This window comes from Leucopleurus acutus (assembly GCF_964270905.1).
Source record: "Leucopleurus acutus genome assembly, chromosome: 6".
Lineage (NCBI taxonomy): Eukaryota > Metazoa > Chordata > Mammalia > Artiodactyla > Delphinidae > Leucopleurus > Leucopleurus acutus.
In genome coordinates this window covers 107,675,840-107,691,057 of record NC_139149.1, presented here as the reverse complement: position 1 = coordinate 107,691,057, position 15,218 = coordinate 107,675,840, and the positions used below count along the sequence as shown (strand labels likewise).

At 41.5% G+C, this 15,218-nt stretch overlaps 1 protein-coding gene across 4 annotated transcripts in view; it reads right to left on the bottom strand.

Annotated features, from left to right (window-relative positions):
* Nucleotides 1–14,418, bottom strand: part of AGFG1 (ArfGAP with FG repeats 1) — a 73,127-nt gene extending 58,709 nt beyond the window's left edge. For all 4 annotated transcript variants that reach the window (XM_082840942.1, XM_082840943.1, XM_082840944.1 and 1 more), the window contains exon 1: nt 13,989–14,418. In XM_082840942.1, the coding sequence (XP_082697068.1) occupies nt 13,989–14,155 (167 nt within the window). In that variant the 5' untranslated portion in view covers nt 14,156–14,418. The remainder of the gene's footprint in view (nt 1–13,988) is intronic.
* Nucleotides 14,419–15,218: the final 800 nt, after the last annotated feature.

The following is a 15,218-nucleotide window of genomic DNA, read 5'->3' as shown; positions in this document are numbered from 1 at the left end:
AGGCAATATTTGAAGAGCTAACGGCTGAGATTTTTTAAAATCCAATGAAAGTCATGCGTCTACAGATATAGGAAGCACAGCTTATCAAAATCAGGACAGGGCTTCCCTGGTGGCGCAGTGGTTGAGAGTCCGCCTGCCGATGCAGGGGACATGGGTTCGTGCCCCGGTCCGGGAAGATCCCACGTGCCGCGGAGCAGCTGGGCCCGTGAGCCATGGCCGCTGAGCCTGCGCGTCCGGAGCCTGTGCTCCGCAAAGGGAGAGGCCACAACAGTGAGAGGCCCGCATACCGCAAAAAAAAAAAAAAAAAAAAAAAATCAGGACAAATAAAATTCATACTTAGAAACATTTGGGTGAAACTTCAAAGATAAACAGAGTATCTTAAAAGCACTCAGGGGCTTCCCTGGTGGCACAGTAGTTGAGAGTCCGCCTGCCAATGCAGGGGACAGGGGTTCGTGCCCCGGTCCGGGAGGATCCCACATGCCGCAGAGCGGCTGGGCCCGTGAGCCATGGCCGCTGAGCCTGTGCGTCCGGAGCCTGTGCTCCGCAACGAGAGAGGCCACAACAGTGAGAAGCCCGCGTACCCCCCCCCCAAAATAAAAAAGCACTCAAAAAGAAAAGACAAAGGAAACAAAATCTGACTGAAAGACTTTTCAATGGAAACCAGAAAATAGTGGAATATTATCTTTAAGTAGTTAAAAAAAAGTTGTTAACTCAGCAAAAATATCTTTGAAGTCTAACATCAAAATGACATTTCCAGATAAACAAAAACCAGAGTCTACCCCCAGGAGATCTTCACTAAAGAAACATACAGTTGGCTCTCTGTGTCCCTGGGTTCTACATCCAGGAATTCAACCAACTGCAGATCAGAAACACTGGGGAAAAAAAATTCCAGAAAGTTCCAAAAAGTAAAGTTGGAATTTGCCATGTGCCCAGCAACTATTTACACAGTATTCACATTGTATTTACACCTATTTACATAGCATTTACACCTATTTACATAGCATTTACATTGTACTTATGACCATTTACATAGCGTTTACATTTTATTAGGTATTATAAGTAATTAGAGATGATTTAAAGTAAACAGGAGGATGTGTATAGGTCATATGCATCTTACAATAAGGGACTTGAGCATCATCAGATTTTGGTATCTGTGGGACATCCTGGAACCAATCCCCCAAGGATACTAGCGGATGACTGTATACACTTTAAGAAAAAAAATAACCCCAAGAAGGTCGTGCGATGCGAAGGGGTGAGCAAAAAAACTGGGAAACACATTGGCAAATCTAAACAAATAGCATCTGATTTCAAAATATCCTATGTATGGTGGAGAGGAAGGGGCAAATTTAACATTTTACCAAAAATAGCACTTAAGTGAGAGTACTCTGTATTTTTAAAGACTTTGTATTATTAGGGGAAGGTTAAAATACTGATTAAGTCTAGAATGTTAGGATGGATAATAAAGTTTCAACGGTGACCATAGAATAACATAGAATTTACAGCTTCCTAACCAGTATAAAGGGGAAATCAAATCAAAACAACCAAAAACACTGTCTTTTTTTAAAAAAAAATTAAACATACACTTACCATAAGACCTAACAATTCCACTCCTAGGTATTTACCCAGGTGAAATGAAAACTTGTGTTCACCAAAAAATCTGTATATAAATAACTGTATGAAACAACTGGGTTGTTTCATATGTAACAAAAACTGGAAACAACCCAAGTGTCCCTCAAATGAGGAACGGGTAAACTCCCAAGCAATGAAACACTACTCAGCAATAAGGAGAAATGGACTACTAGAATATGTATTGGGTGGGCCAAAAAGTGCCTTCGGTTTTTTAAGTAAAAATAAAAGACACATTTTTCATTTTCACCAAGAACTTTATTGAACAACGTATTCACCCTTTTGTCCCACTACCTTCTGCCATTTTTCAGGCAACTTCGTAATTCCATCTTCCCAAAACTCTTTATCTTTTTGAGCAAAGAACTGTTCCAGGTGCCTTTTACAGTCTTCCAGGGAATTGAAATTTTTTCCATTAAGAGAATTTTGTAAAGACCGAAATAAATGGAAATCTGAAGGTGCAATGTCTGCTGAGTACGATGGATGAATCAGAACTTCACAGCCAGGGCTTCCCTGGTGGCGTAGTGGTTGAGAGTCCGCCTGCCGATGCAGGGGACACGGGTTCGTGCCCCGGGCCGGGAAGATCCCACATGCCGCGGAGCGGCTGGGCCCGTGAGCCATGGCCGCTGAGCCTGCGCGTCCAGAGCCTGTGCTCCGCAATGGGAGAGGCCACAACAGTGAGAGGCCCGCGTACCGCAAAAACAAATAAATAAATAAATAAAAATTTAAAAAAGAACTTCCCAGCCAAGCTGTAACAGTTTTTGCCTGGTCATCAAAGAAACATGCAGTCTTGTGTTATCCTGATGAAAGATTACGCGTTTTCTGTTGACTAATTCTGGACCCTTTTTGTCGAGTGCCGCTTCAGTTGGTCTAACTGGGAGCAGTACTTGTTGGAATTAACCGTTTGGCTTTCCAGAAGGAGCTCATAATAGTGGACTCCCTTCCAATCCCACCATATACACAAAGTCACCTTCTCTGGAATGAAGACCGGCCTCTGGTGTGGTTGGTGGTTCATTTCGCTTGCCCCACGATCTCTTCCATTCCACATTGTTGTAGAGTATCCAATTTTCATCACCAGTTACAATGTGTTTTAAAAAAGGAATGTTTTCATTACGTTTCAGTAGAAGATCGCATGCGGAAATATGGTCAAGAAGGTTTTTTTCACTTAACTTATGTGCAACCAAAACATCAAAGTGATTCAAGTAACCAACCTGGTGCATATGATTTTCAACACTTGATGTGGATATTTTGAGTATGTCAGCCATCTCCTGCGTGGTATAACATCAACTGTTCTCAATTATTGTTTTGATTTGATCACTATCAACTTCAACTGGTCTACCTGGCCATGGAGCATTGTCCAATGGAGAAATCTCCAGCACGAAACTTTGCAAACCACTTTTGACACGTTCAATCAGTCACAGCACCTACTCCATACACTGCACAAATCTTTCTGTGTGTTTCAGCTGCATTTTTACCATTCTTGAAATAATAAAACATAATATACCGAAAATGCTGTTTTTCTTCCATTTTCAATATTAAAATGGCCAATTTTGATAAGTCTTTTTAAATGCATGCTGATATGACAGCTGCCACATACAATCTAACAAAATTGTGTCAAATGAAGTTAAAGACAACTAAGTGCTACTAGAGCCATCTTACAGAAAAAACGGAACAAACCTTTTGGCCCATCCAATAACAACTAACCTGAATTAATCTTAAAAGTATTATGCTGAGTGAAGAAGGTAATCTAAAAAGGTTATATACTGTATAAATGACATTCTCAGAAAGAAAAACTATAGTTGTTGGAGAATGGATCAGTAGAGGCCAGGGGTTAAGGAAAGACAAGGGTTAGAGAGTCTTGAGGGGTAACTGAACAGGTCCATTCCATGTTCTGATTGTGGTGGTAGTTACATGAATCTATACAGATATTAAGACTCCTAAAATTACACAACAAAAAAGTTGGTTTTAATGTATGTCAACTTAAGAGTCCATGTTACTATCTATAGAAACCACAATTTTTACACAAACTAAATTTTTTTCATCGGCAGACTACCTTCTCCATCTACCAAATCTGATCACTTAAATGAATGAAATCCTCAATCAAATCTGAATTACTCATTTATGTAGTTATTTACAAGATATATTCCTGGAAGCTGCTGCCACTTCCCCTTTTCTGCTAAGCCAAGTTTAGCTATCATGTGAAACCAGTGTTTATAAAACACTTTACTGTAATGACATTAGTCATAACTATTGGATGAAAGTGTTAGGCAAGTAAACCACATCATTTTTACAGTGCCAATATTGAAGTACCACCCATTCTGGATCCTAAAATACACGTTTTAAGTCTCCAGTTTAGTACAAAAGAAATTTTTTTAATGACTCATTTAATAACAGCAGTATTGATATTTTGAAAGCATGTTTGTCACTTAATTGGTTTCAAGAAGTTCCAAAGTCATCTACTGGTGGAGCCCAACATGCTTCTGCAGTATAATTAAGTCATATGCAGATTCCCAGGAGTTTTAGTTTTAACGACCACCACCCAGGTATGACTGCAACCAGATGGTGTGACTCATTCCATATGTCCATCAGTATGCTACTCTTAACTACGCAGCAAACAATCTTCCAAATAGCCATTTGTCAACTCAAATTACAATGTGTGCTAGATGAATAAGTAAGAAAACTTATTTAGCTAGTTTTATTAATTGTTTTTCTCCTGCTGGGGGAAAAGCTGGTTAAAATATTTTACTAGGCTGTGGAGATTTAGGTGGTTGTTAATGTTGGCATAAAGTAATAAAGCTAATCTGGCATTTAAATCTATTCCAATCTTAGTTATTTAGTAAAAATATTATATACAATGTTTCATATTATAAAAATTATACATTTAAGGGCTTCCCTGGTGGCACAGTGGTTGAGAGTCCGCCTGCCGATGCAGGGGGGTCCGGGAGGATCCCACGTGCCGCGGAGCGGCTAGGCCCGTGAGCCATGGCCGTTGAGCCTGCGCGTCTGGAGCCTGTGCTCCGCAACGGGAGAGGCCACAGCAGTGAGAGGTCCGCGAACCGCAAAAAATTAAAAATTAAAAAATTAATAAATAAATTATACATTTAAAATCTACAACAAATGGAAGATGCCTTTAACAGGTTATCAAAAATCTACAGACTTTTGATACCAAGATATGTATTAGATAGTCCAGAATGTTAGTTTATCCAGAACACAACTTTAAAACACTGAAAATACACACACACACACACACACACACACACACACACACACACTGCAAACTATAATTGTTATTTTGGGTTTTTGTTTTTGAAAGCCAGAAACACTACACTCACTGTAAGGGCCTTGTAACATTTAGGGCAAGCACCTAAAAAATAACACCCAAGTAACAATTTAAACCTAATTAAGGTATTCTTGCTAAAAGTGGACAAAACCCAAGTTTTAGAGAGTTTACTACCTCTCTAAGCTCTACTGAAATGACAGCAAAGGAATAAAAAAGCATTAACCCACAAAGAGAAGAACAGAGAACAAAGAAGGAACCCAAAGGCATACCAAAATCTAGAAAATTACCAGCAGGAACTGACTGTGCAGACTAAAGAAAGCCAAAACAGATGCTCCTGTAGAGGTGGGAGAAGCCAACTAAAGATGATTCCCACCACAGAACCCCTGGAAGATTCATGAAAGGAATCAAGCCACAAGTTGGGGGATTTACATAGGGTCAAAAATAGATTCCCAGTTTCCCTACTTCCATAAGACTACCCCTAAGAAGTCCTAGGCAGAAGTCTGAAGGAAAATCTGATCTGGAGAGGCTATTCCAAATAGGCTCTGGACTCAGGCACAGCTGAGGATCGCTACTGGGTACTATGCTAAGAAATGGAAGCCAACGGGACAGGCCACGACGGCGAGAGGCCCGAGTACCGCAAAAAAAAAAAAAAAACAAAAAAAAACCAATTCACTATAGGTTCAGAATAGTAGGGATAAAAAGATCATACATACTCTCACAGAGGGAGTGGAAAATAGGGCACAAAGAATGAGTAATAAGAATAGAATCAAACTTCTCAATAGCAGTACTGAAGGATTAAAGACAATTAAGCGGGACTTCCCTGGTAAGAGCAGTGGTTAAGAATCCACCTGCTGATGCAGGAGACACAGGTTCGAGCCCTGGTCCGGGAAGATCCCACATGCCGCGGAGCAACTAAGCCCGTGAGCCTCAACTACTGAGCCTGCGTGCTAGAGCCCATGCTCCACAACAAGAGAAACCACTACAATGAGAAGCCTGCGCACCGCAACAAAGACCCAACGCAGCCAAAAATTAATTAATTAATTAAAGACAATTAAGCGATGCCTTAAAAATTCCAAGGGTAAAGTATTTTCACCTTTGTGAATGTGAGGGCAGAATAAAACACTTTCAGCCATGTAGCTCTCAAAAATGCTCTCCCATTAACCTTGAATCAGGAGGCTAATGGAAATGCGGGGGTCCTGGAAAAAGAGGTTGCAACACAGGTTAGGCATGACGGGAATTTCCACAATGAAGGCAGGAGAAAAGTCCCAGGATGACAGCTGCGGAGCAGGCCTGGAGAGCAGCATTTCCAGACCAGAGGCTGACAGAAGTACCCAGAAAAAAAAGAAGAAGTACCTGACATATCTGGTCATATTGAAAACAGTTATATACCTCAGCCAGAGATAATTTATCTGGGGATATAATAATGATACACACATGGAAAACAATGCAAATGAAGTAACCTAGACAATTACAAACTTCAGGGGGAAAAGGTTGTACAAGAAAGAAAATGTAGTAGTAATATACTGTATGACTTAGCTGAGAACAGTATGTATATAATGCAATAAGGTAAATACTAAATAGTGATTTAACCAAAAATTGTGATGTTATATTGAAGGAGTAGAAGCAGAGTATAGGTGGAGAGTGAGAGGAGTGTTAAGAGGGCCAAAGCCTTATCTTCCCTCTTGTACAGTAGAGAAGTCAATAGATAAAAGCAAAAATTGAAAAATTAAAAAAATAGCTGTAAGCATGCTAGCCAGAAATACTAAGGTAAGTAAAGAGAAAAAGAACCGACTGTCTATGGTAATCAGAAACAGAGAAAGGGAAGAGACGACTGCTGCTGCTCGTTATAAGTCTTGGCCTTTTTAAAACTATGTGCATATATTCTTCCGATAAAAATTAAAATTCAATTAAAAACTAAACATAAAAAAGAATGGAAAATAAATGGTTCTTTCCCTTCAAAATCAAATTTAACTGACATATATGTAGGCTGGTTTCTTTGATGAAAAAACATTCCTAGAAAACATGAGGAATTCTTAAAATTTTAAATCCCTCCTATTTCAAAAATGCCAAGTCTCTTTGCTAGACACTAGCAATCTTTTTATAGAAGTACCTACTGAGCACAGCTGTTCCAAGTTAGAGCCACCAAGATTCACAGAGTAAGAGATAAAGATTAGAAGAGAGAAATGAGGAAGTTTTCACATCTTCCCACATTATTAGTTCTGCTGATTTTCATACTTCTCCCATCAAAGATCTTGCAAAATTTAACCAAAAAGTGGGGGAAGAAAAGAATTTTTAGAATCTGACACTACAAGGAAAATTCCTCTTCCTTTTCTAAACATGTATGTTTCTCTGTAACTTCCATACCTGGTCTTGTATCTCCCCCTACAGAATAAACCTATTACCTTTTCCACATAAATGCCTTAATTTACCCAAAGACAGTGACTAAGTGAACAGCTCCCCACCCTCACTCTCTAGTTTTTTCTTCTTTAAGCTAATAACACTTCTGGTCCCTGCAAATATTCCTCTCACACAGAATTTCAAATCTCCTTATCCTAATCAACTGCCTTACACCATGCTCCAGTTTGTTAATTCATCTCTTAAAATAAGCAACTAGAATAAAAGCAAAGTGTTAACTATGACTTCCCTCCCTCTAAAAAGCTGTTATGGTACCAATCAAAAAGAGACCATGTCTTACTCAGGAGTCTTTGGAAAAATACGTTCTAACTTAAAAACAAACAAAAACTCACTCCCCATACATAGAACAATTCAAATAAGGTTCCTATCCCTCCTATAAGTTAATAAATTTCATTCTCATCATGTCCAATCAGGTGTCTTTAGGGCAACAGCTCTAATGTGTGAGGCTGTAAAGGATGTCACAAGGAACCTATTAACGAAGTACCCAAAGTTATGAATGATTTACTTTTTTAATATACATTAGAAGAACCAAAGGTTTATATTCCTAGATAATCATCGATTTGACCATGTGGATTGGGAAATGCATTACTGAGTGGAGGAAAAAACAGGAAGGGTAACGGCACCTAGTCCTGAATATCTTCACAGAAGATTCTCAAGAATGTAAGCATTATGCATGTTGCATAGAGAAGACTGAAAATTGTCAGTCTGAGGATTTGCTTATTTTCCAAAGAGTGTACTGAAGTTAGATACAGAGCTTTCTAAAGAGGCAATAAATTTTAAATTGAGGTCCAGAGATCAGCAAGTTCCTTAAAAGAATGTTTTAATTCTTTTTATTTGTAATCCAACTCACAAAATTTTAATATAGATTTAATCTAGATAAATTGTACAACCAATACTTTGAAACTGACTAAAGGTCAAAGTGTTTACAATCACACTGATCCAAATTCACAGACAAATGAGAGAAGAACAGATACGAACTTGATACAAAAATGCCTTGGTAGCAAGTTATAAATGCCTTGGTACCTATGTGCCAAACTCAAAAAAATCAGTATCAGAACCAGTCAGCACCATATCCCATTACACTCACAATACACAACAACAGTTTCTAAATAAGTCAATGAACAGACATTTGAAGCTAACTAAAACTATTTAAAGAAAAGCATGACATAACTATAAAACAAAAATGTGTGATACATCCATAAACTACCTGTCCTGCCTCTTAAAATCCAATGAAGTAAAATCTACCATTTAAATCCCTCAAATATAGAATTCACAACAATTTACAGCAAGCATTAAGAGTGTAAGCTACATTTTACAATTTAAAGTTGTGGAGGGTAACAGTACTTTCCTTATATGATTGTTACTAGAATAATGCCTGACACAGAGTGAGCAGTCAGTAATTCTAAATAGTAGTTATTATTACCTTATTTTTCATTTCTTTAATTTTTGTTTCCCCAACACATGTACTAGTGCCTGGACTTAATGAATATTTGTTTAAAAAGGGGGAAAAAAAGGAAAAAAAAAACTCTGCCCTTCACAATTGAAAAAGTTATCAGTTTTCCCACTCACACTAAATTGAAGTTGTACTACACTGTCAAAATATCTCACTGAATGTAGCCATGTTAGAGTACTAAAAAAAGTGAAAAGGGAATTAAGGATATAAATCACCGCCAACTGTGAGCTCATGTGGTACTGAATATTATAAACAGTTCCAAAAGGGTATTTGATTGCAATCCACTCAAATGTTAATGAGTGTATAAAAACAAATGCCTCTTTTCATCTGTCCAACTTTAAAGTCAAAATTCTTATAAGATTCACCAAAAGACTCAAAATGCACACAAAATTAATAGAGTATAAGTTACTATCTGTCTACATTTATCCTCCTGTGAAATTCCAAGTTTAAATGCACTGTTCACATAAAAGGGCTGGTATTAAGTGGGACACGGTGTTTCTCAAATGTTATTTTTTATTTTTATCTAAACTCTCTCTGAAAAGTTTATGAATCATTTTTAAAGGATAAAACAACTCTCATATTATTTACTGATTACACAAATGCTAAAACTCTCCACAAAATAAATAATTTGGTCTAAAGCTAGTCTTTAACTGTAAGTTCTTTAACATGAAGGTAATATTTTATGTTGGCTGTAATAGAATGCCATTCATAATTCTAAATATTTCTGTAGACAGAAGCAGAAAGAGTGACAAATCAATCTGTTAGAACAACCCCATTCTACCTCAGTGACAGTTTAATACATCTATCTCAAGTCTATTTTAAAGTTTCACAATCGGAATTCAGTTACATATTCTAAATAAGCATCATACAAGCACAGAGTGCAGTCATCTGAAAGAAAAAACAGGAAATAAAAGATCAGCTCTGGGCTTCCCTGGTGGCGCAGGGGTTGAGGGTCCGCCTGCCAATGCAGGGGACACGGGTTCGTGCTCCGGTCCGGGAAGATCCCACATGCCGCGGAGCGTCTGGGCCCGTGAGCCGTGGCCGCTGGGCCTGCGCATCCGGAGCCTGTGCTCCGCGGCGGGAGAGGCCACAGCAGTGAGAGGCCCGCTTACCGCAAAAAAAAAACAAAAAAGATCAGCTCTGAGTCTAGTAATATTAACAATAAGATACTTGTTCGATTTATTTAAACAAAGATACTGCTAAATATATGATAAAAGGCATGTGACTATCCCAAAATTTTAAATTCATGATAGTAGATACCCTTTACTGTGTATCAGCATTTTTTAGGCACATCAAGGTTTCTGACCGGCAGCTAACATGACTCAGTTCATATATGTACATCCACTGCTTAGCCCCATACTCAAAAATAATATATGTTAAATAAATATTCAATGGATTGTACCATTTAATCCTCAGGAAAAACCTTAAGCTATATATTACCATCTTTTATCACAAATAAAGAAACTGAGGCTGAGGGGATGGGTCCAGGCCAACCTACACATAGTGGCCTTAATACTTTGCCCTAAGTCACAAAGCTAGTGGCAGTGTCAAAATCTGACTTCAAAATTCATATTCTTTCAATTATACCATGGCATCTAAATAGCAAAGACATTATTATTAAACTCAATAGTTATATTATTCTTATTTTCCTATATTATTGCTTTCCAAAGAAAAAAATCCTCAGGAATTACTGTCCTTTCAATATTTCTGCAGCAGACATTTGATTCAGGATCCATTCTTTCCTTCACAAGGATCCCAGATTTCTGAGTTGGGAACCCTATCTTGGAAATCCTTGTTGTTCCAATAATGTCATGATAGAACGCATCCAATGAGGGCACTGGTTCTACTTAGCCATATGACCTAAGCTAATCCAGACTGAATCACAACTTCTGGAAAAGTTGTAACAATGATATAAATTAAGGCAGTATGTAGCCCCAGGAGCTGGGAGCAGCCATCTTTGGATGAGGGAAATCGAGGCAACATCATTAACCACTGGATAAAGTCTTATTTAAAAACACACAATAAATTCCCCTCATATTTTCAAAGATTTTTTGATGTGGACCACTTTTTAAAGTCTTTATTGAATTTGTTACAATATTGCTTCCGCTTTATGTTTTGGTTTTTTGGTGTGGAGGCATGTGGGATCTTAGCTCCCTGAGCAGCGATCGAACCTGCACCCCCTACACCGGAAGGCGAAGTCTTAACCACTGGATGGCCAGGGAAGTCCCTCCGCTCATATTTTTAAACCAACTTGAGTCAGGTTTTGAGTTACATCTAAAGAATCCAAACTGATAGATTTTTTTATAAAACTGCTTCTCATTTCAGCATCCTTCACATATTGTTCCCTACTCATGGAATATCCTGTCCCCCTTGTTAATAATGCCCCTCATATATTGGGGAGCTTTTGATATTATATATCCCAGGCATCATGTGAGATGTCAAACATACACTATCTCTAATATTGAAAACTAATCTACATCCCAAATGTATAAGGTAAACCTTATCCTCACCTTTTCATAGATGAGAAACTTCAAACTCAAAGAGACTGACATTCTCCAGTACCACACAGTAAGTGGAGCCAGGATTCAAAACCAGGTTTATCTAGCTCATAAGTATTTGTTCTTTCAACTACATGAAGCCACCTGCCATGTGGATCTTGTCTTTAAAGGTCTTTGCTCAGGCATCAAATCTTCTGTGAAGCTTTCCCTATTCATTTACGTATTTCAGGGATAGCTCAAAGCTATGAAACATTACAGTGTATCATAACTATGTTTACATACTTAGAATGCAAGCTTCTTAAGGATAGTGGGATCCAAGTAGGACCAGTGCCTCCCACAGTACATGACACAAGCCAAGTGAGCAATAAATATTTGCAGAATCACTCCTAAACAGAGATATGGAGTCCTATCTGTTACAGATTAAATTCCAATAAAATAAAAAATTGTCATGTATAATGAGATATCCTTTCATATATAATGTTTCGGAAATGTGACCTCTAGGAAGAAATTTGTAAATATTTTTCATATTACACATTTGCTGCAACAAAGTAAATTTATACTTGCAAATGGCTACACAGAAATGTCAGAAATCCAGAAGAGTAAATATATACATACTTTCCAAACTAAATACTTGAAATGTATCAAAGGACCTTGTGTTCAGTAAAAACACTGGCATACTTATTATGCACATAATGCAAGTATACTCAAAACAAATTGGACTACTGGCTTCATTTTAAAACCAAAAGTTGCCCACAAACTAAGCCTTTATTTGTAAATGAAAAGAATGAACCAGACTATCTCCTAAATACTACCTAGCTCTAGGATTGTGTTGTACTTCAATAACAACACTATCAACTTCTCAGAGTGCTTTCTTGACTCTACAATCTAAAACTAACCTCTCGGGCTTCCCTGGTGGCACAGTGGTTAAGAATCCGCCTGCCAATGCAGGAGACACAGGTTCAAGCCCTGGTCTGGGAAGATACTGAGCCCTCTGGCCACAACTACTGAAGCCCGCACGCCTAGAGCCCATGCTCTGCAACAAGAGAAGCCACCACAATGAGAAGCCCATGAGTTGCAACCAAGAGTAGACCCCGCTCGCCGCAACTAAAGAAAGACCGCGCGCAGCAACAAAGACCCAACACAGCCAAAAATAAAATGAAATAAATTTTAAATATATATATATAAATAAAAGTGACCTCTCAGAGAAGGTCTCTCCTATCATACTATTTTAGTGCATACTTGCCCGACATTTTTCTCATTTGATTACTTATTATGTGTTCCCATCTCCTCCACTAGAATGTAAGCACCAAGAGAACAAGGATTTTGCTCTAATCATCAGCACAGTCCAAGGCTTTACAAAGAACCTAGTAGGCACCCAATAAATGTTTGTTGAAGAAATAATAGTCATGGAAGAGTAATAATGCTTCTTTGCCCAACTTAAGAAGAAAACAAAACAAATCATACTCTACTAGGCATACCTTGCATTTTCCAAGAATGAGTTTTCTCATATACCCATTGCCTCAGTATTACTCTTACAAAGTTTTTTGGGGGAGAAGTGGGGTACCAAATTACTTTATATCAAAGAGTGGTACCAGTGAAAGAACTTAAGTAGATATTTGGTAGACCAAAGGTTTTACGAACATTTAGTAACTACCACTTCGTCAATAACTTAGTGAATACAAAATAATTTAGCATATAAAAGCAACTTATTCAGTTCTAAAATCATCCGCAAACTCTCCAAAAGAAACCTTCAATCACAGCAACAAAAGTCTTATGAAAACGCAGCTTAATGGAGCAAAGAGGAAGAAATACAAACCATCCCAGTAATTCAAGACGGTGGTCTCCCTTTTTCTGAAACAACGCTGTCTTTCCATCTCTCCTCATTTCTGTACACAGCCAGGACACTTAGCTATTGACAGAGAAATCTTACAGATACCACCACCCTATTTACAATGACACAGCTCCGAGTCAATTCCTTATTTCCACTAAAACTTCCCCCAAACTCCTCAAGACTCTCTTTGGACGATAGAGCTAAAGCCCCGCAGCCTCACATCTGCTTTCTCTGCCTCCCTCTCCCGCAATTAATCTTCTCTAACTTTTCCCTTGGGAATCACATCTCTGCCATCACGACATTTTAATCCCGCTACTATTCCTAAGTGCCGGCTTCCTCCCACTGACCTAGGTACTCTCGACCCGAGGAAAAAAAGCCCAAGCTAAGCGTCCCTGCTCTCTCCCACCCCAGCTTCTCCCCCACCCCCCAACGGCGCCCGGCAGGTGTATTGCTCGGGACCGCCGCGCCCCGGAGGAGAGGCGGGGCACACAAAGGACCCGCACGGCCGTCCCCAGCCTCCTCCCGTCTTTCCCCTGCAGTCCCGTCGGGTCAGCGCCCGGGAGAGCCGAGACCCGAGGGAGGCGGCGCCGGCTCCGCGAGGACCAGAGATGCTCACGCCGGGCGCCCCCTCCGGACCCCAACCCCGCCCACGCCCCACCCACAAAGGCTGCCCCGGGCCTGGACCCTCGCCCGGCGAAATCGAAAGCGCATCCCCAGCCCGGCGGCCCGGGCCCAGCGCATCCCGGCCCCTGGCCTCGACCGCCCCGCCCCGCGAGCCCGCGCCCCAACCGCCGCCGCCGGCCGGACCCCCACAGGACCCCCCACCCAGCCGCCCGCTCCCCACGCCCGGGGAAGGGCCCCCCGCCCGCCCGGCGGCCCCGCACTCACAGGCTGCCGGAACAGGAGGTACAGACGAAGGAGCCGACCGTCATGTTCACGTAGGTGGGGCCGCGCTGGTCGCAGTCGAAGCACTTTCGGTTGTGCGGGAGGCCGGTCATGTCCCGCAGCATCTTCAGGTGCTTCTCCTCCTGCTTCCGCTTCGCGCTGGCCGCCATGGCTGCGGCGCCGAGAGAGGAGGCCGGCAGGGCCGGGAGCCGGGCGGCGCTGCGCCGGGGACCCGCGGTCCCACCGGCCGCCCTGGCCGCGGCCGCCGCCCTCCGTCAGCGCGCGCCGCCCGCGCCGGACCCGGCCGCCGCGGCGGGACTCGACTGGGCTGGGCGCGGCGCGGACGCTGCGGAGCGCGGGCTGACGGGCCACACCAGCCGGCCCACCTGGGACAACCGCCACCGCCACCACCGCCGCCGCCGCCGCCGCCACCTTCCCGACTTCTCCTGAGGGGAAAAGACGAGGAAGGAGGACGGCAAGAGGAAGCCCGCCCCGGGCGGCCGGAGGCCAAGTGTCGGCCGGCGCCTTCTGCTGGCCAGGAGGAGTTACTGCGGCCACGCTTACAGGGCTAAGCGCATTACTTGGGTTACCTTCCCCCGCTGCCTAAAGCTCTCCAAGGGCTGCCCACTGCTTTGGGGATAATTCCAAGTTCCTCACCGTGTGCCCTAAACAGCGCTGCATCATCTAGCCCAGGCTGCCTCTCTCACTTCATCCTGGGTTATTCAGCCACAATGGATTTCCATTTGTATCCGAACACAGCAAGCTCCCTCCTGACTCAGGACCCTTGCCCTTGCTGTTCTCTCTATAGCGGGGTTTCTCAACCATGCTACTGTTGACGTTTTGGACTAGTTAATTTTTTGGTGTGGAGGCTATCCTGTGCGATGTTAGGATATTGAGCATCATCCCTGGCCTTTATCCACTAGATGCCAGAACGACCTCCCCACCCTTCCCACAGCTGTGGCAACCAAAATTCCCCGGACATTGCTGTATGTGGAGCGATGATAGAGGGAAGTGAAATCAACGGGACTGCGGACCATTGCTACACGTGAAAGACCATGGCATCCATGCATCCATGCAGCCTGGAAAGTGCAGTATTTCCATGTGAATATTTCCACGTTCCTGGAAAGTCACTTTCCATGAAATGGCTGTGTTTTATTGTCTTCAAGGTTCTAGCTGTTTAAAGTCCTACTCCTTTAGTGTTTATTATGTTTTATCTGGGATCTCCCTTTAGGC